The sequence below is a fragment of the Hydractinia symbiolongicarpus genome, chromosome 5, assembly GCF_029227915.1.
Source record: "Hydractinia symbiolongicarpus strain clone_291-10 chromosome 5, HSymV2.1, whole genome shotgun sequence".
Classification (NCBI taxonomy): Eukaryota; Metazoa; Cnidaria; class Hydrozoa; order Anthoathecata; family Hydractiniidae; genus Hydractinia; species Hydractinia symbiolongicarpus.
In genome coordinates, this window is record NC_079879.1 from 24,480,316 (window position 1) to 24,506,212 (window position 25,897).

The window sequence follows — 25,897 nt, forward strand, 5'->3', positions numbered from 1 at the left end:
GTTTTTAAACTCAGTTATCAAGAAAAAAAATAAATGCAAATCTATCATACATTAGAATCAGGATTTTTAGTACAAGAAAGTATTTAAATGGTTTATCAAAAATTACATGCCCTTGCCCTCTTTTAATCGTAAAGTCCTGTCACTGAAACAGATTTTATCGTGTTAAAATTATGTGATTTTTGGAATAAATCTAAATGTGTTATATATACGTACAATGTTCAGTAATGAATTTCAACAAAACATTTAAAATGTAAGTTTCCACTTGCGTTTTAGATTATCAATGCAATACTTCTATTCTGCGCAAAGGTTCTAATTTTGCTATTTTTACCAGACTTATTCTTTCAGTCTTCTCCCATGTATTTATAACAATTCCTTCCATCAAAATAAAAGTTTTTTTTTTCTTTCTCAATCTGATGCTGGTGATTGTAGTTTACTGAAAGCGATGTATAGAAAACATTGTTGTTGTTTGTTGTAGTTATTTAAATATATTAAACATTAACTAACAAAACTTACAGAAGATGCCAGTGAAATGTACCAATTCGTGTAATAACAATGCTGTCTTGAAAAGACCAAAAACGGTAAGTTCTGCTCTTGTTCACACTGACAACACCTTGGAGGTCTGGGAAGAGTCATTTAAAAACCAGCCTAATTATGTTCACGGTTGCACTTTTTATTTGTATTTTCTTTAATATGTCTTTCTCACTTTTTTTAGGGTGATAAATTATGTAAAGAATGTTTTTACAATGTGTTTGAAGAAGAAATTCACAATACTGTTGTCAATTATAATCTTTTTAAACCTGGAGATACAGTGGCTATTGGTGCTTCAGGAGGAAAAGGTAAGGCTGTAACACAGTACTTTTCGCGAAATATTCGCATTTCGAGAACATAAACTGTCGTGAATCAGCCATATTTAAAATTTTCGCGAACATAAACTTTCACGAATCAATAATTTTCAAGATTTTTTCAATTGTCCTAAGGTACTATCATATTACCAGGGGAATTGAGATCAGTAAAGTCGTAAATACAACTTATCAACTTAACATGGGTTATTTTTTTTCGCTTACATAAACTTTTGCGAATTCGAAGTAAATAACTTTTTTTCGCGTACATGAACTTTCACGAATGAGCTACGTCAGAAGTTTTCGCAAACATAAACTTTCGCGAATTAGACTAAAATTTGAGAAGGTTTTTATTCGCGAAAGATTCTTTCCCTAAAGTACATTTAAAATCTAAACCCATCTGATATAGCTTTAACCAAACAACTTTCCAATGCAATAAACCTTGTTATTGTTATAATATTCTAGATTCAACAGTTTTAGCATACATTATGAAAACATTAAATGATCGATATAATTATGGTTTAAATCTTATTTTGCTGTCAATTGATGAAGGAATTACTGGATATCGTGATGACTCTCTGGAGGTAGGAAACTATACTGTTCTTTGAATTACTCTTACTTAACTTTGTTGTGAACTTTGACATTTTTAGTAAACATTTAAAGGACTTGTTGTGATTATTCTTGGATTTCTAAATAAACATGTAAAAAGTTCTAGTGCAGGTGTATGTGAAGTGTGTATCACTAAGTGTCATAGCTTCAAATTTACTTATTAAATACTCCTAAAATACTCCTTTACGTGTGTGGAATTTGTAAATTCCTTAAAACCTAAAATGTAAACAGTCTAAGCCTAAAATGTAAACAATCTAGGCAATACTTTTAAAAAGCATTTAAAATCTCCTGATTTTTGCACCAGTGAAACTATAACATATTGTAAATCTGCCCTGAATCTACGAGCCTCCAATTTGAGCCTAATTAATGTGACCCTAGCTTTCGATAAGAGCTATCCTAGTGTATACCCTGTTGTCCAGTGGAAGAGCACTCTCTATTATAAAGCATAATGTGATTTGAGATAAGAGACTAACAAATTATTGTTTTTCTTTTCAGACAGTAAAAAGAAATAAAGTACAGTATGACTTACCATTGAAAATTTTATCTTACGAAGTACGCTTTTTAATATATGTTCTTCCTTCATCTATGTGTATAACATTCTTTTTTTTTCATTTTCACTGGTCATCCTGTACAAGTTTTTCTATGGCCTAACCAGAGTAGTAAATTGTGTATTCTTACTTCAGGAATTATATGGCTGGACCATGGATGCGATTGTACAGCATGTGGGGAGATCAAACAACTGTAAGTTCTCTACTACTGCATCGTTATATTTGTATACTTCAAAGGTAAAAACTTTAACGAAATAAAGTTTCACGATTTCGCGATTTCTGTAAACCCCCGAAAGTTTATTTTCGCGAAATATTTGTTATAAACAATTCGCGAAAGTTTATTTTTTGCAAAAAACAAAACATCGATACAGGAATATCTTGCTGTGAAACATGCTATCGTGTGGTAAATCGCACAAGAATATGAGAAAAGGTTGTTTTTTTTTCAGCTTAAAGGGCGTACAGGTTAGCGAATATTTTTAGGTGATAAATAAAAGTTATAGACAGCAGGTGGTTGACGATGGCATTGACGATTCTGACTGGGGCGTTAATGATAAAAACGCATTCGATGCATTCGGAACTTGTTAATTTCCGGTTTTTTACTTTATTTGCGTTTTTTCAAATTTTTTAAAACAGTGAATTAACACAGTTTATTTTTCCATAAATTCTTGAAAATTAATTGTCGCGAATTATCCAAAATCGGCCAATTCGCGAAATTTGCCAGCGTTTCTATAAAAAAATTCGCGATTATTTAGCCTGTCAAATTTTTGTTTCGCAAATTTTTCTACATGAAAGTATCAGACCAAGTGTTTAAATGTTTTAGATGACTATTAGCCTTGGGCCTAATAATGAATTTACGGTATTTGTAGAGGGAGAGGCACCCCATTTTGTCTTCCATCGTGGGAGGAATGCGTTGTTAATTAATCCAAGTGTAAAAGCAGTAAAAATGTTTTTTCTGAAAAAAAGAGAAAAGAAAAACGAGGAGCATGAACTAAACTGATAAACACGAGACATCAGCTTTTTAAATTGGTTTAGTTTTTTTTTAAAATTATTTTCTTTAAAAAAAATCTGTAGGTACATTTTGTGGGGTATTTCGAAGACAAGCTCTTGATAGAGGTGCTATGATGGTAGGAGCAAATAAAATTGTCACAGGTAACGTTGTTTTCTTGTTAGCGTTGTTGTCTGAAAGAAAGTCATTGATAAAATGCCGATCATTGCGAGGTTACAGTCTGTATCCGACCTTTGGCCATTACTTAGTTGTAGTATTAAGTAATAAGTAATTGAGCTTTATAAAACCAGCGAACACCAGCCAACTTCTACAAAATATCCTGACATTTACGTGATGCACGTGACTTCCACTATCTGATTTCGTGATTATTTTTTTATATTGTCTAAATGACTTTTACTCAATTGAGTCTGCAGATTCCCTGGAATTGAGAACTAATTTTTTGTGTCGAGAAAGTGTCTATTAAAAGCCTACTAAAAAGTTAATTTTTTGATTTGAAAGAACAGAAAGATGGAGTCCTCTAAATTCTCGTATTTTTTATTTTCTAGGACATAATGCTGACGATGTTGCTGAAACTGTCTTAATGAACAGTAAGTAGTGTTGAATTTTATCGCTTTTTTTAAGTCGTAAGAAATATTATACTCCATGCACTGTTGTACATTGTTTTTTAGTTTTAAGAGGCGATATTGCTAGACTACGTAGATGTACCTCGATAACTACAGTAAGTATAAAAATTACATAACACGTAGTCAATAGTTTGATTAGTTAAGACACCATAAACAATACAGACAGAGCAGTTTATATATCACTTATAGATCTAAAAAACCTTTAAAGTGTGCTTAATTTTATGACTGTATTTTTCATTTTCGTTGCTAGTAAATTTTTAAACAAAACACAAGTTGATTACAAAAGTTTTGCCTCCGAAAAAAAAGAGACAAGACAAAAAGTTTATATAAGAAGAAATACCACCAAGAAATATGATTTTAATCATAAATTTAAAAATAAATCGGTCAGTCAGTTAAAACCAGAAACTACATGTTGCAAAAACAGAGATTTAATATAAGCCTCTTTTCACGAGTCACTGCGAGCTTGATTCTAAATTGAAAATTTGCATTTACGGGTCAGAATTTTTTCAGCAGGAATTTAATTTATCTCGAAGTAGAAATACACGACCCCACCCAATTCATCTTCTCCCTGCAACATGTTTCTGACATCAGGAGTATATAGCTCAGCTTTCATTATTTTCCGCATACCACTGTCAAAACTAAACTGTTTTTGTGTTTCACTTTTTCACTTAAAACATTAGATTATTAAATTATATTTTTCGTATAGGGTTCAGACGGTGGCTTGCCACGATGCAAACCTTTTAAATACACATACGAGAAAGAGATTGTAATGTATGTCCAGTTCTTTTTAAAAAATTCGTTAAAAGTTGTTTTAGTCGAAAAAAGTAATGGCAAATTTTTAGCAATTTAATCAAGGAAAATATCTTTCTTTTACTGCTATTGTCATTTTACAGGTACGCTTATTTTAAGAAGCTGGATTACTTCTCTACTGAGTGTATCTACTCTCCTAATGCATATAGGTAGGAAAGAAATTTTTATATTTCTTTTATGAACAGTTAAGATACTATGTTCTGTTAAATCCTTTTCTACAACAGCAAAAATGACCTTTTCTATGCAGGTGCAGATCATAGTGTTCTGCAATCTTTGCGATTCCCACCCTGTAAGCTTCAGCCACCACTAAGTTCTCCATCTGACCAACAATTAACATTGCCTATTTCGAAAAATAGAATGATAAGTAAAGAACGTTCCTTTTATGGTCAGTATGTGTGTTTTGCAAAAAAAAGACGTGAATATAAAAAATTAGAGTAGCCCCCTCCACTACCATGCAGATCATCGCGTCTTGCTATTATTGTTTATATATTTTTTACATTTAATGATCTTAATTTTTATACTTTTTAGGGGCTACGCTAGAGCATACTTAAAAGATTTGGAAGCAATACGCCCTAGTTGTATAATAGGTAGGTAAAAAAATCGCTTTAAACACCTGAATGCAAATTTATCTTCTCATGATGATTCGAGTATCATGTTGTCGCTATCTTTAAGTATAAAATATATTTTTCACTCTAGATATTATACATTCTGGTGAATGTATGTCAGTCAAAACAGAAGTAAAAATGCCGAAACAAGGTAGTTATTTTTTGCGTTTCACATCGTATGTTCTTCATCTTCCGTTATGTTTTGTGTCGTATCGTCTTTTAAATCGTTCATTGCATCATGCGTTATCTCGTCATTTAGGTTTGTGCACAAAGTGCGGATATATATCAAGTCAAACATTGTGCAAAGCCTGTGTATTGTTGGAAGGATTGAATCGTGGCTTGCCCAAGTAAGTTTATGTTCATGGCGGTAAACATGTTGATGTTGTCAGTACGGATGACTTAATGAAGTAATATCTTATAAAAGCCTTTATAAAGTTTGTGTTTAGTGTTTAACTAGGGACCATCATATAAACCACTGTGTGTTTACTATTTTTTGCGTTTATTTAAGAAGGATTTTTTTTTACAAACATGACAAATTATCTTACACTAGTGGTTAACCCGTGGAAAATCCACGGGTTCGCCCGTCGCAGCTAAGCTACCATTTTGCGTGACAGACAGACAGACAAACGTATACGGGCATTATTATCTTACATTACCCATCAACAGTACAAACACTACACTAAATTCCTGTTTATTTAAAATACAAGCAAAATATCGTGATATTTTTTACTAGGTGTATTTTTTTAATACTTTGTTAGGATTTAATTCCGAGAAATTTAAACCCCACGAGAATTGGAATTTTATTTTTAAAAGTTTTTTTTGGTAAAAAGAGGTGGTTCGCGAAATTTTATCGATTCATAATTTATGTCGTATTTTTTATTCTAAAATTTGCAGTGATATAAGTTTGCAGTTAAGAAAAACACTGTTATTCCCTGTGATATTTAATCATAATAAAATATACTGCTTTAACTTTTTTAGGTTGGGTATTGGAAAAGTTCATCGCGGAAAAGTGAGAGCTTTATTTTAGCTACTTTTTAAAAATCTTTTAGAAAATGTAATCCAATTAACCCTAATTCAATCATCTCCACTTCTTTGGCACTAAAAAATTTCTATCAAAATCTCAAATTACTTGTAAATTTGAATCTCCACAATTCCATAGCATGTTCGGTCCCTTGAGGTAAATCCTCTTCGTAACTTGAATTTTGTAACAAAATTATCCGTTAATCCTTCTCTAAAGTGTACATGCCTTGTATTTCATCCTGTATGTTACGGTAGTGCGTATTCTGCAAGGATAAATTCACGTTTCATGTGCTTCTGTTTCAGGGTAAAGCAATTTTGGACTTGGTCATCCAAGAAACGTTATCTAAGCAATCATCAATGGCCTCACTAACTAATTCGTCATCATCTCTTAATTCTACTGATTCAAGTGCTCCAAATAAAACCGGTTGTAGTAACCAGTGCGACCAGTGTGAATGTTCGACTGATGAAACAGCGAAGAAGATACAAAATATAGCTATTGATTTTTGACGAATCTCTTGTATGTTGTGATGTGGTTGCATTGTGAAGAATTGGGCGAAATTAAGTGGACTACAATAAGAAGATAAATCTAGTTCAGAATGTGTACCAGAACTGAAGAAAATGGGTTGGTTTGGTAGATTTTATTAAGAAAAAAACGAACGAACGAAAGAAAAAAAGAAAATGAGTGGGAATAACAAATTATGAAACGAGCAGCAGCTAGCGATCATTCTGACTCGCAATTGTCAGTTAAAATTTTCGTCCAGCAAATGTGTGATAAGAACTTTGAAAAACCTGATCGATTTTCATACAATACAGTCGTGCAATTAGTACGTTACTTCAACATGTCAACATCAAAAAAATGACGGCGTTTGACACGAAAGTCGGTACAATGCACCGCCCTTCAGTTGTGCAGTGCAATTACAAATGTATCGAGAGAGGCTGTTTTAAAATAAATTTAATTATGACATGTTTCTTTAACAGAAAAGAAAAAAAAGTATTTTGTGATTACTGTATTACTGTGTTAAAATAAAATAAAAAAGTTGAATGATATTTTATCGTGGTAGCAAAGAGCGCACATTTTAAAGCGGTGGATAAAAGTGAAACGGTGAGAGAATCTCTTTGTGGTGTTTTACCGCCAATTACAGAAATATACTACATTGTGAAGTGTAATTAGAAATTCTATTGTTTCGTTTAAGTGTGTAAAAAAATGTAGTGTGATACAGTTAATTAAAAAGCAAAACAATGCGAAGCCTGTTTGCCCTCGTGTGACCAACATTGAAAGTGAAAATGCTTTATTAAAAAAGTGTTTTCATTAGTGGAGATAAGCTCCTGAAGAACGTCTCAGATTGCATGTTAAAACTTAAAGATGTGAGTTTTTACGTGCTGGAATCAAGAGAAAAGAGAGAGGAACCTTGGCAGTGCTTCTTCTTTCTGTGTGTCAATTTAACAGTATGGTGATTATTTAAAAGCACCGTTTAACATTTACAGCGATGTATAGTCACATTCTCATAGGTTATATTTTACTTCCTACCAGTTTATAGGTAACGCCTCCTCTTCTAATATTTTACTGTGTTTACTTGCCAAGTTTTATAAGTTCAGAGAGGTTTGGCTTTTAAAAGTTGTTAACTATGCTTAATTCCACCCACTCCCCCCTCTCCTCCTTTTGGACGATTTCAGATCCAAAAAGCCTGGCAGTGTTGGCTTAATTGATTAATTTATTGTTTCTTTTTGTTTGCATTTTTATATACTTTTATGGGATTACTATCACACAGGGCACTTTTTGAGTTCAAAAATAGAAAATTTTTAATTCTTCCCAACAACCATCTGCTCCGCAAGACGTGAAAATGAGAAAACTTCATTTTTCACGCAACATCAATCCTTTGTGTTATTGTTTTATTTATCCCACATAACATATGTATTCAACAAATAAATTTCATTAAAAATTTTTCACTCCTACAAGAAAATTAACTTAACTGGGATAATTTTTATTCTTCTATGTTATGTATACATTTTTTTATATATTTTTATAACAAAGAGGATTGATATTCCATATCTAAACGCTTTTTGTGTTTTTTATTCTATAACGAAGAAAATTAAATAATATCACTTATAAATTTTGTGTACAATTGATAAAAAAAATTAATAAATCAATATTGAAAACAAACAAATAATGAAAAGAAATTATATAAACAATGATGGATGTAGAAAATTGTTTACTTGACTCATTTAGTACATAGATATGATATGCACTACAAAAATACTTTGAAAATTTTTCGCAAGATAGCTTCATGTCTGCATTTGTGACACTGTAGACAAAATAAAAGCTGGTTGATTAGCATATTACTAAAGCTTTTTGTGGAGAAGATCTGTAAGTATGATGCTTGACTGCAAATATCAAGTTGTTTTTTTTTACAATGTTCCATCAAGTCTCGATGCAAAAATTGGGTACACGTTTTTTTATTAAAATCCTTAAGATAAGAGAAAGAAAGTTCAACCCACTAAGAACTTACCTAAAACGCAAAAATAATCACGCAAAAACTCCACAAATTTACAAAAAAAAGATATTTAATAAAATATTCTTCAGCTCTAATTAAAAAAGATTTGCAAAGTATTGCATTTTTTGCATAGTCACTTAATGGGACCAAGCATGTTGGCTTTGTGTCGCGTTGTCCCTAGACCAACTGGCAGCAATGTCGTAGGGCTTTCGCTTTCAGTGCGGGAGGCTGTGAGTTTAAACCCCGGCCGATTCATGCCAGACAGTATAAAAGTGTGTATCGATCCTTTCTGCTTAGGGTTCAGTAATAGGGATAAGATTAATATCATAGTGATTGTCTAGTGGATCAAATTGGACTTTTAATACATGCAGGACTACTACTAAGTCAGAGAAATAAGGTGATTTTAAATTCAATCCGGAAAAAAAAGAAGAATTTGATAAAAAAAAATTTTTTGACTTTTTAATCTTGATATTATGTTTTATATAAGTTTTTCTTTTTTTACTTACTAAATACTAACGTTTTAATGAAACATTGGTACACAAATTTTAGCACATAGCATCTGGCCATCAAAAATTACTCTCTATTTGATCTTCATAGCAAAAATTTAAACAATTTCTACAGACAAAAATTTAAAAGAGCAAAATACAACTAAAATAAATTTTAAATAATAATGATTTATTTGAAGCAAAAAAAACTAACATATGCAAATATTGGTTTTAATTTTTTTTCTTTTTTTATAAGTTTGATTTGTTTAATATAATAATTATTTGTAATCTAACGAAAAATATTGATATTAAACATTCCTTCAAAGGAAATAACATAAGTTGCGACACATTTTGTTTGAAAAAAATTACGCATAAACCACGCTATAATTTTGACCCTCGCACCCTTCCAAGGCTTTTCCTATGGCCTTATTTTTAGGGATTTTTGCCTATTTAATACGAGAGAAGATATATAATGTTTTTCGCCGTATTTTCTCTTATTAAAAGTCAAAAACGGAAACGGGAGTGCTGTGTCTTCTGCTTTAATTTTTAAACAAAATAATCGTCTTCTTTTTTTTGCTTTTCTAAAAATTAGTCAAAGCCGTCTTTTTTTTTTGCCAATGCGACCTCCTTTATTCATTGTTTGAGATAGCAGCAGGGCGGTCTCTTCACGATGTCTGTGTAAAAAATTAGTCAGATTAATTATTCCTCACATTCTCTTGAATCTATCAATCATTCCATGACTATAAAATTTTGCAAATAACAAGGGTTCATTTTTTTGACGCCATAACAAAACCCTAATTCTATGTAATCTTTTTTAAGAAACGCAGCGTTAGTGTTTTTGATGCGCAGAAGAGTTATCTTCGGTATTCTTGCGTAGGAAAAGTCAATTAAAGTTATCTAAGAAGAAGAAATCTTTCCATCAAAAATGAATATAAAAAGTGAATTTAAAGTTTCATCACCAAGTTGAATGTTGTGGTTGAACCGGCTGTGGTTTTGATTTTCTTTTACTTGTTTAAGTCAGTTTACCGGTTTAAGTCAGTTTTACTGGTTTAAGAATATAAATTTTCGCGCACCTAGTCCTCATAAGTCGCCAAAAATTTCCGACCCTAGGGTAATGTCTCATCACATACGTCAAACAGTGCACTTATTAATGCCATGCTTCTTTCAGTTGCTATCAAAGTTAAAAATAGGGGGTAGGGTAAAAGCCTTTTTGGTATTATCTTTACTTTTTTATCTATATTCTAACAACTCGATCAGAGAGCAACTAATGGCTGTATGTATGCTATAAACTTAACTTCGGTAATTATGTACAATCCAAGGTTTCCAATCTTAGTAAAGAACGATATGATTTTTAGACGTCTCTGGTGTGCAAATGGATATTATTAATTTTATAAAATTTCTTGCAAGGTAAAAAAATATTTTTCAACTTCAACTTCAACTACAATTAAAAAAATATAGCCTTTTTATACAAACATATTTCTTAATTGCTGTGTGTTTGTTAGCCGGTGGAAAAAATTCCATGGGGGTTTCATAGCGTACATATTTTCCTCATCACTATTTCTTGAATCATTCCCCGCCTGTTGTTAACATGTAGTAATGAAATTTTCTCGGACGGGGTTTATTACTGTAGTTATATAGTCATTACAAAACCCCCTGTTTTTAAATTGGCTCACAGGCTAGCGTTTGTCGCTTTTTACATAGTCAGCGTTTTTTTGTAAGCTTCTGTTCTCCATAAAAAACTGAGTTGTGTAGTTATTAAAAAAATTTCGATGTAGGCAAATTCAAATTCAGTGAAATTTATAATTAGTAGTCATGAAATATGTAGAGAACAGTTCCGGTGGATCAGAGAAGTGTGCAGACGACAGGAAATCAATGTCAGTACAAATATTTTATCATTAGTTTTTCATTAGTTTTTTCAGTATAATTGGATGTAATTCAATGTTCAGATATGAGATTACTTTTTAGTTCAACTATGGTAATGCAAAAATAATTAGGATTAATGAATAACTTGTTCAATCGTTGATTTAACCTTGATCCACAAATAGACTTAAAATATATAAGCTCTGTTCTTTCAAGTCTTCATCTTTTTCCATGATTAAGTGTTTCCGTCCAACCATTACTTTCAAAGTTTTGGTTTTGTGGTAAATATAAATTCAGTTTCTCTTGCATCACAGTACGCTTGTTTATGTCACCCAAAGCAATGTATATTCTAGTCTAAGAATAGCAATTTGGAGACAATCTTGTTCACAGGATTTGTTTCTATTTGTTAATAATTTTTTAACATTTCGTTTTGTGTCGAATTTTAATTAACGTATCTCGCTTTACTGCACACATTCTTCTAGCTAAATTTAAATTTAGAAGTGAAAAAAATAATGCCTGACTCCTATTTGGGCCAATAGAAGTACTGGGTTCTATAATTCATTGTAACCGTCATCTCCGATTTTTGTTCAGTGTGCAGATTTGATTATTTTGAGCTGTTTTAGACCAAAAAGAGTACCGTCTAAATTGTGAAGTCAGACGATACTAGTCATATGACAATTCGTGAAAAATGACGTTCAACTATTATTTTATTGTCATAAACCCCATTGGCGTACAAATTTACTGATATCAGCCCTTGAAATGCTCATCGAGTTGTTTTACTTGAAAGATGCTTTTTAGGGAGGCGTTCATTCGAAGAGCAGAGGGAGGATTTGGAGACAAGATGTGCTCCTCGTTAATTATTAAAATGGTGTTACTACTTAATTTTATTGTATCTGTTGCACAATTTTCAAATTAAATGAGTGTTCTTATTGGAGAGCAGAATCTTATCCAACGAGAAACTTATTTTAAGAGGAGCTCGTTTGCTATTTCACGTTTCACGTTTTAGGGCGTTAGAGTGGGTTTATTTGATAGGGGTGCCTATTTAATATCTAACTCTTAAAGAACAGGTGGGTGGGAGGTGCTGGTCTTTTGATGGGGTGCTGTTTTAAGCATGTCAAGTTGTTTGTTTTTCGGTTTACTTTTAACAAATGCAATCTGATCAATGTTTTTCTCCTTATTGATAAATCAATTTAAGTAATCATAGCAATTAATGGTTGTTTGAATCGTAGGTTTTATTAAATTAAAGAGGAAAAATAATTTTGCTGCAAAGTAAAGAAGTATTTGTGTATTTTTTTTTATTTTCTCCCATGTGACAAACATTTTTAATTTTAATCTGCATCATAAGCATACATCTTAAAGCCCTGGGAGAATATGTTTGTATTTTCTTTAAACTATACCAAAAGATTGGATAATCGAGCAAATTTTTAATTTTCTTTGTTTATTTCTAATCAAGACAAACTAATTATTCTCGTCGACATCATGGAACTGGAAGAACTGATGACAAACCGAGCACTGCTTGAAAAAATGTCGGAAAACGATATTCACACCAACTTTCGTAAGGCACCTAAACATGTGATCATTCAAGAAAATCATACCAAGCCAAAAGAAATGAGAATCGAATATAAAAATGCACTTAATACCACTGGTTACTTCGTGGAGAATACTGTCAATCAAAATACGCCGCTTCAGTCGCCAACACCGACGGTTTTGGAAGGCTATGGTTGCAAATGTCCGCATAAACTGAAGAGAGTCTTAAAAATTCTTTGGATATTATTATTACTGCTATACATATTTGGCATGCCGCTTCTTTTGCTTCATTTTAATTCAAATTTATCTACCCTAAAAACAAAAATTGGAACACTGCAGCACGATATTGAAAAACACTTAAAAACTTCACAGAGCGAACATGAAGGAAGTTCTTCAAAAATAACAAAGGAGAAGGGTGGAGAAGGAGCAACTTCGAATAAAGTGTCAACGAATGATTTTGAAAAGTACTATAAAGAAACGACAAATTTCAAAATTGATGTTAAAAATAAACTAAAGAGTATGGAAACTAGAGTACGACAACAAGAAAAAAGGTAAGGTTATTAAGTTGATCAACTTTTGTGTGTTAAAATATTTCATGTTTTTGTGCACTTCACTAGAATTCCCAGACTCGGTCATAATTGTAGACTTTGTCTGTAGGATCATATAGTCACAAGAAAGAAAATAGCCTGTGACTTCTTATTATGATAAGGCCTATCGTAGTCGTAGAACAAACTCTCACTGAATACAACCCCAACTTACTGTCGAATCGTACCAGCAAATATGACAGTGAGAATGACCCATTTTTCGTACTAATTATTTACCGGGTGTATTATAGTCTTGTTAATTTGTCGCGGTTACAAGACTTTATTTGAATAAGAGCTAAAGAACCTTAGGACGCTTATTGAAAACAAAATCCTTAAGAACACATGTTAAGTGAGTATCGCAAATAATAAATGACACCCATTTTCAGATGTAGGCTGTACTCTCGCAGCAAGGTAGAACACGTGTTTGCGAAAATCATAGCTTGACTCCTGTCTCCAGTATAATGTATTTCTTTATCTGGCATTGATGAAGCTTTCTTCGAGTAATTAATCAATTAAGCTTGGAAAGTACAGCTAATTAAGCTGCAGTTAAGACTTAATGAGATTACTCCCTGAAGTCAATAAGTTTTGCAGAAAAGCTAATCAAAATGAAAGGTGCTTATGTCTTATCAACACAAACATCACATTGATGTCAGATCAAAAATTTATCTTGACAGATTTTGTAATATTAACCACCTTGTTCTTAGACCTCTCTAGTTTTTATTGCATTTTAGATTTTTCTCCTATACAAAAATCCTAAGAATTAAGTTAATTTTTTACTCTGATTTTTTTCTTTCTTCTTTAGATAATTTATTTTTCAAAACATGTGTGTTTTTGTATGGCAATGTCTAGTGTCTGTGCTCTCCGTTGTAGGGAATATGTGACACTATAGACTGACTATTTAAAAACCGCACAAAAATATTCCTCCAATATGACTTTCAATAAGGAGATAAGCGTTATTTCAATAATGCTATCTTGCTGATCGAAGCAATTTACTAATTTTGGAGCAAACCAAATAAAACTCAAAATGGCGACCTCAAGGCCAAAACAAACACAAAGGAACGGCCTAATAGAAATTGCGAGTATTATAACATGATGGAGGGTTTTTTTACAATTGAGGACATCCATCAAGTATGTACATGATTGTTAAAGGAGGATGGAAGAGGGTGGGTTTGAGCATAATTGTACAATATGTGCACAATGGGACATTGTTTAACACCTCAGTAAGAAGTTTTATAAGGATGGAGCGAGTTGTACTGACGAACATTACGAATGCTTTCAAGCTCTTTTCGCTTAAACAATATGAGAACACAGAAAGACAGAAAAAGCGGTTTTCCTTTTTTTTTCATGTACACTCTTTCCCAATCTCCTGTTACCAAAGCTACTCATTGCCACCAATGACACAGGACGTGAGAGTAGGATAACCATGAATGTATTTCTTTCATGTGGAAGAAGGTCTACTTGCAGCTTTTGTTGGTGTACTAGAAAAAGAACACGTAACTATGGTTTTAATGATAATAGTCTTGTCTCCAGAGATCTGACATCAAATATTTTCAAATGTTTCTATGATGGAGAAAAGCTTAAAAAACATGAATGACTTTGAATAGTGTCTGGATCTTGCATTTAAATTTTTTAACGGTGTTTTAATTGACGATTTATAAAAAAGACTTTTTAATGATTTTGGATTAATTATTGACAAAATGGCTTAACATAAAATCTAACAGAAGTAAAAATATTTGACCTATCCTTACATCGAATTCATGGTGCTTGATTCTAACATGTAATGATAAACCCAATTAATTATTTCATAGCAGTCGCAAGGCCGTGGAAAAATTCTACAAGAGTTAACCCGTCGTTATATCGTGCCCGCCTTTTATCATGAAACAATAAAATTTACTTTGACGGGGGTCATTGCTATACTTATAAGTGCGACCATAATGGAATTTTCGATTACAAAAACTTGTTTTTTTGAAAGAAACTTGGTAATACTTTAACAGACAGAATACGACTATTGTTATAGCGATGGCCTATCAGAAAGCAATTTCAATTGCTTTAATATTTAACAACTGGTACATTCCACTCTCACGGTCTTTTAAATGCCATCTGAGGAAAAAGACTGCTTTATTTCCCGAATCTTTAACTTTAACACTTTTACTGAATTATCTCGACTGTTCTTAGTTCTAATTTACATGAGCCCAGCTAACAGCAAATTTAATGCGTTTTACGCCGAATGTTCGAGGATGGAGAGTAACATGACAGAGATCTTATTTGAACCGTTTTGTAGACTCTTTAATATTCCAGTAAAAGCCTTGTAAGGGAATGACAATCCAAATATTCCTCCACATGAAGGGTAAATTGATTTTTACTTTATCGCTAATAAATTTTTCTCCTTCTCGACAGATTTTCGTGTAAGCCAGTAAATTTACAAAAACAACCCATTTCATATTCGGCAAAGAGTAAATGGTAAATACCAAGAGAAGAGATGTTTTGGGATGTAACCTTGACAACTAGACTGTGTAGGGAAAATCTTTTATCCGTCTCCGTCATTGTTTTAGGTTGTCTCTGCTAAAAGGAATCGAAATTTGGTTAAACAAGACCTTATCCAATAGATCGCAAAATAATGATAAAAAATGTGTTTGCTTGGATGTAAGGTACATATTGGGTAAGTGAGTCAAGAAGCATGCATATTACTATTTTTATAATTTCGGTGTGCAATTTTCATTTTTAATTCTGTTTTTTCCAGGCTGGCTCGGAAAAACTGAAACTTCTCAACAAAGCAAGGAAGGTGAATAGTTATTACACTTTCTCATGTTCCAACCTGAAGTCTGGTGTTCCAACCTGGAGTCTGTTTTTTTTAATTCTGTAAGAAAAAAGCGCAACACTTTCTTTCTAATTTTTGTAAATTTAGATAAATGTAGCTGTCCAGATAGTTCTGGAATTGGATTGCGTGGACCACCAGGACCAAGAGGCCCACCTGGACAGGATGCTATTATAGATGAGAAAGTGAGAAGGAATTATAAATATATGTTAAACTGTTTTACTTATATACTTACTTCACTGTTTTATCAGATACGATCTCTTTTTGCTTCTCATTCTCAATGTTGACATAACAATGTATTGATGACCTTTAGGTTAAAAAAGTAATAATATCTTTTTATAGATTATCAAAAAATTTCCGGGCTTAAAAGGTCCACCTGGTGAGAAAGGAGAGAAAGGAGAAACTGGTTCGCCCGGATTGCAGGGGAAACCAGGTATGGTATTTAGATAACAAAAAGGAAGAGTGTTTATTTATTTAGTTTAAATAAGTTTTTTCTACAAAGAACTGTGAAAAGTTGGGACGTATCGATCAAACTGCAGTAATATTTGTAACGTAAACAAAACGACAAAAACAAGGCAAACTTTTCTAATTAAAAAGTTTTTAAACGTGAAGCATTTTAGCTCCCTTAATTTAATATAATTTGTGTTATTAGGACTGAATGGAACTTGCGATGGGAATTATAACAAACAAGCTCAGCTTAGCGCAGTGTATACAAGATGGGGCAAAAACACATGTCCTGAAGCAGCTAATGCAACGGTTGTATATAGAGGTATAGCTTTATTGCTTGTGGAGCTTATAAGCAATTTTATAGAACATTTGTAGTTACTTTTAGTTCACCCTAAATGTGAACAAATTTTCTGTTTGTGATGCATAATTCAAGGTTTTAGTACAACAAAAGATGTCAATAAAATTTAAAAAGCATGAAATGCTAAAGAAGGAAATTACAAAGAAACGAAATTATTCATTCGTTTCAACTACTTTTTTTTTCCACTTCTAACGACAAAACTTACATGCTCGGATAGGATCAGAGATTGGCCTAATGCTTATCCCTGTTTTCCAGTTCTTGTCTTCGACATGAACAGTCTCCTCCACTATTTTTAATACATTCTTTAGGTTATATTGGAACTTCGTATCACAACCACGATGGAGGAGGCTCAAACTACCTCTGCTTACCTGAACAACCGAAATATAATAAATATGACACCACCAAGAATTCGAAGAACAGAGCTTATATGCACGGTACCGAATTTGAACTCGGTGACTCAGCAATTTTTGACACTTCTGTTAAAAGTGGACAATATTTTGATGCACTATGTTCAGTCTGCGAAGTAAAATCAAGAAGCAATTCGATAATGGTTCCCGCAACAACAGAATGTCCCGAAGGATGGCGTAGAGAGTACTACGGCTATTTAATGGCACAGAAAAGTTATTTAAAAAGAACAGAATATATTTGTGTAGATCACCAACCAGATTTGACAATTGGTACTGAAAATTGGGGCAAAGGAGCGCTTTTGCATTTTGTTGAAACAAGGTGCGGAGTTCTACCGTGTAACTCCGGTCAATATCAAGAATACTGGGAACTAAGTTGTGCTGTTTGTACTAGATAATATCTTATCTTTCTTTTCGATGCTCTAAGATTGGCAGCAACCAGTTTGGACTGGACACATCTGTAATGTGTAAACACACTTTAAAAATACTGGCATATCTTAGAACGTGTGAGCAAGTAAACGAAGGTAAACATGCGATCAACTAATTGGCACAATTTTTTTTATCTAGCAAAGCAAATTTTTTTATTAGGAGAAAATACGCTTGACTAAAAGAACGAAACATTGACCTGCTTTTCCATGGTTTTGTTAGCCTAAAAAAGACTGGAAAGGAAAATAAAAACATTTATTGTTTATATTTATAAATACTTGAAATATACAAAAATCTAAAGTATTTTTTGGTATATGTTCGAGACCAATGGTCTTTGTGGCAATAAAATTCGGATTTTAAAAGATACTTGGCTTGGCTTTTTAACTGTAGCTATGTGAATTGTGGACGGCGCTGTAGCACTTTACTATTTATTAAGTTTGAACTGCCAGCAACCTCGTCCCTTGGACGGCGCCGTTTCAAATATAAAAAAGCGAAAAAGGGCCCTGGGGACAAGGTTGAACTGCTACTAACAATCTTCATCAATAGACAAATGCAACAATGAGCCTTTTTGAAACATTCATAAAAAATATACATCAACTATTTTTTGCATTAGAGCGTTTATATGGACGTTTGGTTACTTAATCAAGAAATATTTTTTCTGTGTCTTTATTGAAAAGAAGGTGAGTGAAGTGAACAGACTTAATCGGCGGAGGTGTGCAACAAGTAGAACTGTTTTATCGAGCTTTCATAGTACTATATATAGCTCCATTGCTGTGCAGAATTTTATTACAAGATGTTAGAATGTCGAAAAATGCACCCACAAGCAATCATTTACACTTTTTCTGTACCACATAAATGCACTTCGAAGCTGTCAAACATCGCGTTTGAATGCTCATACCAAGGAGACCGAGATGGATCTACAACTACAAACGTTTTGGAACGTAGGGTAAAAGTTAACTACACTTTCCGAACTTATTGAATGTTCACAACTGTATAAGGATTCTTTTTGTGATTTTTGCTGACGTTATCACGTAAAAAATTTCCTGACTTTCAGAGCTGTGTAGCTCATTGATCTATAATTTAGACATTGTGGAAAGGAAAGCTAGCGAATTTTCGATCTTCTTTACTTAGCCTACACTCCTGTCAAAGTAAAACTTTTGCAGTCTATCGGCTGCAGAGTACTGTTAAATTGCCTATTTGAAAGTTAAAAAACGTCTACTTTCCTAAATATTATGTCCAGGTTTGTAGAATCCCGGATTTTTTCATGTCATGATAGCAGCAGTAGCTAAATTTCGACTTCATAGTAAGAGAGGAGACAGAACAAGCAAGTAAATATTTTTCCCATTCAAAACATTATGCACTTTCCTTTTTCAAAAGTAGTCAATTTTTCCACATATTTTTCATATTAACCAATTAGTAGCACTGGTGGTATTTAGTTCTGATTTTAAAGCGTAGAATTTCTAAAATAGCGAATGAAAATAACGTCGTGAAGTTGTTAATTCAGAAGTGTATTATGTTATCCCAAGACAGTTTCTAAGTTATACCAGAGACCCAAGAGCAAGGTATAACATGAAATGGCAATATCTCGAACGTTTTTCCAAACGTTAGCAACTGAGAAAGTATATTCTTTGTAGAATACTCGTTATAGCGTTTTTAAAGCATTTTGCGAATAAAAAAAGCATGGAGAAAATATTATCTTCTCCTTTTTATTGTTTTTGTTTTCTTGTCTTCCTTGAAGAAAATACATCACATATTTGTTTTGGTCGCGTTAAACCCAAATTCACGCTTCCGGAAAGTGTAAACAAGGAGCGTTTTGTTTAGTTAGTGGTTTGGCAATGATTTAAAAAAATAGGCACGCAGATAATTATTGTGTTTTCAAATAGACAAAAAATGTATTTAATTAATAAATATAATTATATTAATAAATATAATTCGTTATTCTTTAAAAAATCCAGTTTATAAATATACATAAACTTCTATTTGTCAAAATTCTATGAACATATTACACTTCAGTATTAAGCTCTTTTAGTAGTTCATCTTTTGTGTAGAGTCTGTATTCGATTGAATATGTATTTAGTTGTTTAAAATTTTCATGATTGCACAAATAATTCCGTAGAACTATCGGACTCAACGCCTTTTTCGCCGTACCACAGATTACCTCCTGAAATAGAGAAACTCTAAATCATTTAGTCAATTGGAGAAGCTAAAAGAATAAGGGCCGTTTACGTGAGACCGCCGTGAAATCCAAACAAAGTGGAATCCACTTCGTTTCGTAAGAAATTCAATTTTAGAGGTGCCCCGTAAAGGATCAACTCTTATGTATGTGTTACATTCGATATGTATGTGTTACATTGCACCAACTGAGAACGACATTTAACTTAAAGGTAAATTTGTTAACACAAACCTTGTCCCCAGGGCTTTTTTCTAGCTATTTGATATCCCTATATTAAAAAACAAAAAAGAGGCCTATGGATAAGATTGGTGTTTACATGGAATCCTCTAACTGGTTTTAAATGACAATTTCCAAAAGAATTCGATATTCATGCAGGCATTCTTAACACACCGTGGAATAAACAGGTGTAAGCTCACTTCAGGTCTTATATAAACAACAACTTGGAGGAAAAATTACTTACTCTATTCGAGAATAGAGTCACAATAAACTTCCCTGGTTTGAAAATGGCTGCCAACTTCGCTATAAGTTCATAATAGTTCTCGTTTTGTATGTTTGTTTCAAAGCTAACATAAGAACAGTCTGGCTGTGGCGTCACATGAATAGTGTAGTAAAACTTGTCTAATAAACCGTTCACCGAGTATCCAACAGGATCAAAAATCACACCATCATGCATGGAACCAGGAAAAAGCGAAGAAATCCCTGTGTTCTAAAAAGTAGAAATTCAAGCACATTTTTATCCTTAACGCTGCTGCTCTTTATTTCAATATATCATCTTTTTAATCTTGTTTGAGAACAAGAATAAAAGAATCCTGCAAAGGGAACCATCACAAGATTAACGCAAGAGTTTAATAACAAATATGTAACAAAGGGAACGAAATTTGACGAAAATTTTCTTCCACAAATATTTGGCCTATTCAATTATGTGTTAGGATCATAGAAAGTAATATGCTAGAGTTGTTTAAAGTGGGTTTTTTAACGTCTACAAAGCACTGAAAAAACGTAAACAAGAATTCTAACAAGATTGAAAATTACTCAAGATGACGAATATTTCCTCCGACATTTCTCGTCCTACAAAATAATTAACTTGAAACAAAAATACGTAGACCTACAGTTAAGAAACGGTCAAAAAACAGCCTTCATAGTCGGAGCACCATAAAATCTTGGGTTGTTATGAAAAGTGCTCCTTTTGTTTTAGAAAGAAGATGAACTGGGCTACCCAACGGTTTCAGACAAGGGTATTTTCTTTATCCACCAATGGCAACTCAAATTTTAGCGCAAATCATTTTCGGCACATAAAAGGGTTTTTAAAAACAGACTCGCTTCTAAAGTTAAGGACACGAAATTAAACTGCTGCGCTTACCAGCATCAATTCATCAGAATTGCCATAACTGGATTCAGTGAAATGTGTCATTGTTCTTTCACACATGTCAGACATCAGTATCTCTAAGGTGACATCCGTCAACGGTGATCCTGATTTTGAATGGTTCATTGAAAACAAGTACCATCTGTCTGACTCTTCTTTCCCGAACACGTGGGAAGTTCCATCTAAACAGATATATTTGGTGGATGTGTATATTGTTTTGGAACTATTGGTTGCCTAAAGTAGGATACCTTCATGCAGGATGGAACGACCTGACAAAGGTATTAGTAGTTGTTACATTTTTGAAAATCGAAACAGGAATGGGAAGAAGGTAGAAAATTTACTTACCGGGAAAGATGTTTTTTAAAAAATTTGCCTAAAAAAAAATAAAATGTTTTTTTTAAATGCAATTACCATAATTGTCCAAACTGTTTTGTTGAGGTGACAAAATTAGACCCAATGAAAAATTAAAATCCTTTAAAACTTTAGTCACCAAAAATTTTGTAATAAGGTATTGTGAGTAGTTAATATTTTTATTTTCTCGATCTCCATTTTGGTTTTCCATTCATATGGTATATTTGTTCGATACATATACCAAAAAAAATTAAAAATAGAAATTGCATAGGCAAATGTTAGTTTGTTTCGCTGCGCCGATCAACGAAAACAAAAAATTATTCAAAAATAGATTCATATTTTCTACTATCCAGAGCTCTTTGAGATAAATCTGGTCTCAAAGAGCTCTGGGAACGAGAATGAGTTTCTGCAAATACCTCATCGTCAAATGATTTGTGAATTCCTTGTTGCATGTCTGGTTGTAAAAATTCTCGCCGCGAGTAAAAGATATTCTAAAAAAATAACTTAGACTAAATAGGCTACTTCAGTATCGCTTATAATGTGCAGTAATGTATTACATTGAAGAAGTCAATCGATGTACCGACAAAATTTTTTTTAGATAAATAGTAAACTCTTTCTTTATTTTGATCCTTGATGTGGTTATTTCATCTTGTTGGTTGTTTATAATTTGTGTTCATATATATATCTTTCTGGGCTAACTGAATAAACACATTTGGAAAATCTGGAAAATCAAAAAAATGGTTAAATTGACCAAAAATAATAATAATATGCACTGTTTGCAGTAAAATGAAGTTGCATAGCATTTTCGTCCTTAGAGCACTTTAAGAAGAACCTCAAAAGTAGCTCCGAACTACTTTCGATGTTTATCTCAAAGAGGTCTGGGGACGAGTTTGGTTGTGTTATGTACTCCACAGTTTTCATCATGAAAATGATTTTTCTACAAAATTTTTAGAGGAAGCTGTGAAGACAAAAAGTCCTCGAAATGCACCATTATGATTCCTACCTTAACATCAATCATATTCGCATACTTTTTTGCTAAATCGAGAAGAGGTTTCATTGCGTACAACAATTCTGTAATTCCGCATGTCTTTAGAATGATTCTGTTCTGCGAAATAAACATACTGCTCTCACTAAACAAAAACAAAAATAATGATATATCGATGTATTTTTTTTATAAAACCTTCGATGAGTTTCCCTCAAAAACCTTCATAAACCTTTACGAGCTTTTTTTAAAATTTTAAATTTAACGATGCGTAAATATAACTGCTTCTCAGGTTTCCGCAGAGAAAGCCCTGAGAACGAAGTTTGTTGTTATCACTGCCGCCTCAAGAAACCCACCCTCGTCCTCATGGTTTTTAGCCTTTTTGATATGAGAGAAGATTTCTTTCAAAAAGACAAAACACCCTGGGGACGAGGGTGCAACGAGAGTCAAGAACCTAAATAGCATCTGCATCAACAAATCTAGGTTAAAGGGGTTTCGAAACAGCTGTTAGTTTTCGACTTTAGTGACTTACTCGAAAGTCGAGCTAATGGCAGAGGATAAGTTTATGATCACTGAGGACAAAAACAACAACTTAAATCATCGTAAATATAATATTGGGCATTTAAAAATAATTTACCTTGCTCCTAGCTCAACCTTTCTAATAAAATAAACTTTTGGGCTAACTAGCTTCAAAGTCCAGTAATGCTGATTTTTTAAGTGTTGGAATAAAGTAGGAATAAAATTGGAACAGTTTAAAAATTTTTATTGAACAAAAATATCGCGAATTGCAAATTTACCTTAATACATAGGAATCTATGTATTCATTGCTTATGTAGCTCACAATAGAAGCCTTTATTATTTGAAGAACATAATCCAACTCAAATCTAAAACAACAAAAAACAGTTAAAAAAGCTTAGTAAACGCGTCCCGCATCGTGTGTATCGCATATACTTCGTGGATACACACGCGAAAAGAGCTATCTTTATGTTGTCATCTTAGTAGCTACATTTTGGTTAAATCTCAACCTCGGGTCTTGTAGCCCCTGAGCCGTTATTAGGAAACGAGGTTGTTAAAAACTACCTCTGCGAAATTTCAGTCATTGCGTGTCTAAAGTTTTAAAAACCAGAAAGTTTTTTTAAGGTTAAACTTTCTGAGCAATAAATTCTGATAATTTTCTTAGAACAGTCTCCGCTTTAAGGAGGTTCCTCAAAAAATCATCGCATTGAATTGCATTCTCGTGACTTTAAAGTCAAGTAACTCGACAATGAATAATGATAAGTGTCTTCTCCTGCTGAATGGGTAAAAGTTAGACTTAGTAAAGTCTTTCAACAGCCGCAGAACGGACGGGTTACTGATGTCATTAATAACGTTTGAACTGAAATTTCTCCTGAGCCGTTTGTCACAACGAAAAAAAACAATAAGTGTGCTAAAAATTTCAAACGAATCGCATATGCGTACAGGTCCTTGATGACGTCATCAAGAGATCTACCTGCCTAACTAAAGGCAGGTAGATCTTTTTTGATTTTAGTAAGAATTTTTTTTGTCTAGCTGTTTAATAACATAGGGTGCTGGGGCAAAGTCCGGATTATTTCTGTATATTTCAAACCAGCTGTACGCTTTTGCCGAAATTCACCAGAATTTTCAATGGTAAATGTGTTGCTTAATAAATCCCATACAAGTCTTCAACAATTTTTTTGCCCAAAATTCGTAGATTTCCGTTAGAAATAGCCAGGAGGCATAACGTGATTTTCCGTGCCACCAGAAGAGTACGATGGAGAAAAATTACGCTTGATCGCAAACAAACCGCAACAAAGATAAAATGTGGCAACGCTGTCTTTGTGCTCGTTAGTTGATTTCTATTCTGGATTTGTTTTCAGAAATTTTTTTGTGTTTATTGGTTCATATGAATTCGGAATTCGAAGTTATCCCTGCGGCATTCGTTTGCGTCTAAGTTTTCGCATGAGAGAAAATAAAATTTAAGATCCAATGATGTTATTGTTCAAAATGTCACCTCCCCTACCCCCCTCCCACCCCCCTTCCCTACCCCCAATTTTCTCTACTGGCTCTATAAAACACCACGTCAGAGTTATAAAGAAGATACACCAAATCACAAACCGTGGAATTAGACGCAAGTCGCATTTATGTCCATCATCCTTTTTGTTCTCATCATCATTAGCGCTAAACCAAATTTTAAGGACCTTTTCGGCCCCTTCAAAGAAACCCGCGTCACTTAACTGCTCTTGGGTAGTGTTTTTCGCCATCTTCCATGAGGTGCTAAAAATAAAAAAAATTTTGTTTAAGAGAATCCACTAGCTTGGAGGGTTGGGGGTTTGTTGTTGTTTTAGTCGGCAGGTAATAATTCTCCACCCCCTCAAAAAAAATTTTTAAGGAAGGACTACTGCAAAGTCTGGCAAAGTCACTAACCAAAGTGACGTCATTACTTTTTTGCTGACGTCACCCCCTTACACAACTTCTCGTAATAGGAAATAAGAAAAGTAATAAAATATCTTAGCTAGAACAAAACAATAGGGTAAAATAGCACCCTCATCCCTTTTCCCCCAAAAGTATTTCTTTCATTCAAATACCTTGTTCATGTTTTAAAAAATTGCAAATTCTGAAAATTTCAACAAAAAATAAGGTTACGACAAGGTTCAGCCGTAGTTCCTGTATTTTCTAACTTTTGCAATGTTCAGGCTAACTTTTTTTATCATTTGTATAAAATTTCAAAAATAGTAAGAAAAATATATATATGAGACATACCATAAACATATGAAACATCACCAGCTTTAAGTAAAGAAATGATGACTCGATAACACAAATTACTCATATGATATGACTTCTTAAAAACAACGGTGCAGTTGGAAATATTAATTATAAAACAATAACTGTTTCGAAGATTCAAAACACTGGTTAAAATTTGATATTTATATTTTAAAAATTCAAAGACAAGCCGTGAAAGTAAGCTTTTTTTATTTAATATTAGAGTGCTCATGGAGGGCTTGGCTACAAGCAAAAAAAGAGTTAGAAATACCAGGATCTCGAAGATAAAATGACGGTGTAAGATCAGGAAATAATCATAGCGAGCATTAGAAAATTCCTTGGTCCTCTATGCATTCAAAAATAACATGTACAGAACGCTAAAGCTTGACTCGTCGAGAAATATTAGCTAGAAATACCGTTCGAAGTTATGATAAGTTAAGACAACGAGTTCCGAGAGGTAGCAATTTTGTCATTATTAACTTTTTACCATGCATTTTCTTACCCCGAGGTCTTTTCTAAACAAGCCTTTATGGCCTCCTTGGAACCAACCAATTTTTTCAATTGATTGAGTTAGTGTCATTAGACAAAAAATCGAAATTATTCCACATAGAAAAGATAACGCCCACTTACTATTGACGAGCTTTTGATTTAGCCCTGAACTACATTCAAGCAATCAACCATCTGTTTAACTACCAGCTTGATAAAAATGACACATGTCACCACAGTTGAATTCATCCAAACCTTTTTAGTTAATCTGATTGAAAAAGCTTCATATTTGTTAAAAAAGTGGAACTAAATTCAACTTTTTCT

The 25,897-nt window shown here is 33.0% G+C and overlaps 3 protein-coding genes across 3 annotated transcripts in view; 2 read left to right on the plus strand and 1 right to left on the minus strand.

The window, feature by feature from the left end:
- LOC130645559 (cytoplasmic tRNA 2-thiolation protein 1-like) overlaps window positions 1-7,107 on the plus strand; it is a 57,553-nt gene extending 50,446 nt beyond the window's left edge. The window contains exons 2-16 of the mRNA XM_057451586.1: window positions 476-578; window positions 713-836; window positions 1,305-1,423; window positions 1,944-2,000; window positions 2,132-2,189; window positions 3,068-3,145; window positions 3,548-3,589; window positions 3,671-3,720; window positions 4,332-4,396; window positions 4,519-4,584; window positions 4,964-5,022; window positions 5,132-5,191; window positions 5,300-5,387; window positions 6,019-6,049; window positions 6,364-7,107. Of these exons, the coding sequence (XP_057307569.1) occupies window positions 519-578; window positions 713-836; window positions 1,305-1,423; window positions 1,944-2,000; window positions 2,132-2,189; window positions 3,068-3,145; window positions 3,548-3,589; window positions 3,671-3,720; window positions 4,332-4,396; window positions 4,519-4,584; window positions 4,964-5,022; window positions 5,132-5,191; window positions 5,300-5,387; window positions 6,019-6,049; window positions 6,364-6,567 (1,161 nt within the window). The 5' untranslated portion in view covers window positions 476-518 and the 3' untranslated portion in view covers window positions 6,568-7,107. The remainder of the gene's footprint in view (window positions 1-475; window positions 579-712; window positions 837-1,304; window positions 1,424-1,943; window positions 2,001-2,131; window positions 2,190-3,067; window positions 3,146-3,547; window positions 3,590-3,670; window positions 3,721-4,331; window positions 4,397-4,518; window positions 4,585-4,963; window positions 5,023-5,131; window positions 5,192-5,299; window positions 5,388-6,018; window positions 6,050-6,363) is intronic.
- A 1,091-nt stretch (window positions 7,108-8,198) lies between these two features.
- Window positions 8,199-17,761, plus strand: LOC130645557 (uncharacterized). Its single transcript, XM_057451583.1, has 8 exons — window positions 8,199-8,425; window positions 12,351-12,975; window positions 15,561-15,667; window positions 15,749-15,790; window positions 15,914-16,008; window positions 16,166-16,256; window positions 16,476-16,592; window positions 16,937-17,761. Exons 2-8 carry the CDS (start codon window positions 12,377-12,379, stop codon window positions 17,428-17,430), a joined length of 1,545 nt encoding a protein of 514 aa, XP_057307566.1. The 5' UTR covers window positions 8,199-8,425; window positions 12,351-12,376; the 3' UTR covers window positions 17,431-17,761.
- Window positions 17,762-19,330: 1,569 nt separating this feature from the next.
- Window positions 19,331-25,156, minus strand: LOC130645561 (S-adenosylmethionine decarboxylase proenzyme-like). The gene is made up of 9 exons (XM_057451588.1): window positions 25,088-25,156; window positions 24,443-24,601; window positions 23,125-23,211; window positions 22,349-22,475; window positions 21,762-21,836; window positions 21,340-21,367; window positions 20,992-21,176; window positions 20,092-20,337; window positions 19,331-19,619 (listed from the first exon to the last, which is right to left on the minus strand). The coding sequence occupies exons 2-9, from the start codon at window positions 24,586-24,588 to the stop codon at window positions 19,461-19,463; spliced, it is 1,053 nt and encodes a 350-aa protein (XP_057307571.1). The 5' UTR covers window positions 24,589-24,601; window positions 25,088-25,156; the 3' UTR covers window positions 19,331-19,460.
- Window positions 25,157-25,897: the final 741 nt, after the last annotated feature.

Excerpts from the sequence above, each read along its gene's own strand:
- LOC130645557 (XM_057451583.1), top strand. The coding sequence starts at position 12,377 with ATGGAACTGGAAGAACTGATGACAAACCGAGCACTGCTTGAAAAAATG. Across the intron at positions 15,791-15,913 it reads TTCTCAACAAAGCAAGGAAG|ATAAATGTAGCTGTCCAGAT; the intron begins GTGAATAGTTAT and ends TTGTAAATTTAG. Across the intron at positions 16,257-16,475 it reads CGGATTGCAGGGGAAACCAG|GACTGAATGGAACTTGCGAT; the intron begins GTATGGTATTTA and ends TTGTGTTATTAG.
- LOC130645561 (XM_057451588.1), bottom strand. The coding sequence starts at position 24,588 with ATGGCGAAAAACACTACCCAAGAGCAGTTAAGTGACGCGGGTTTCTTT. Across the intron at positions 23,212-24,442 it reads GACTTGCGTCTAATTCCACG|ATTTGAGTTGGATTATGTTC; the intron begins GTTTGTGATTTG and ends TTGTTGTTTTAG. Across the intron at positions 22,476-23,124 it reads ATAGATTCCTATGTATTAAG|TGAGAGCAGTATGTTTATTT; the intron begins GTAAATTTGCAA and ends GTTTTTGTTTAG.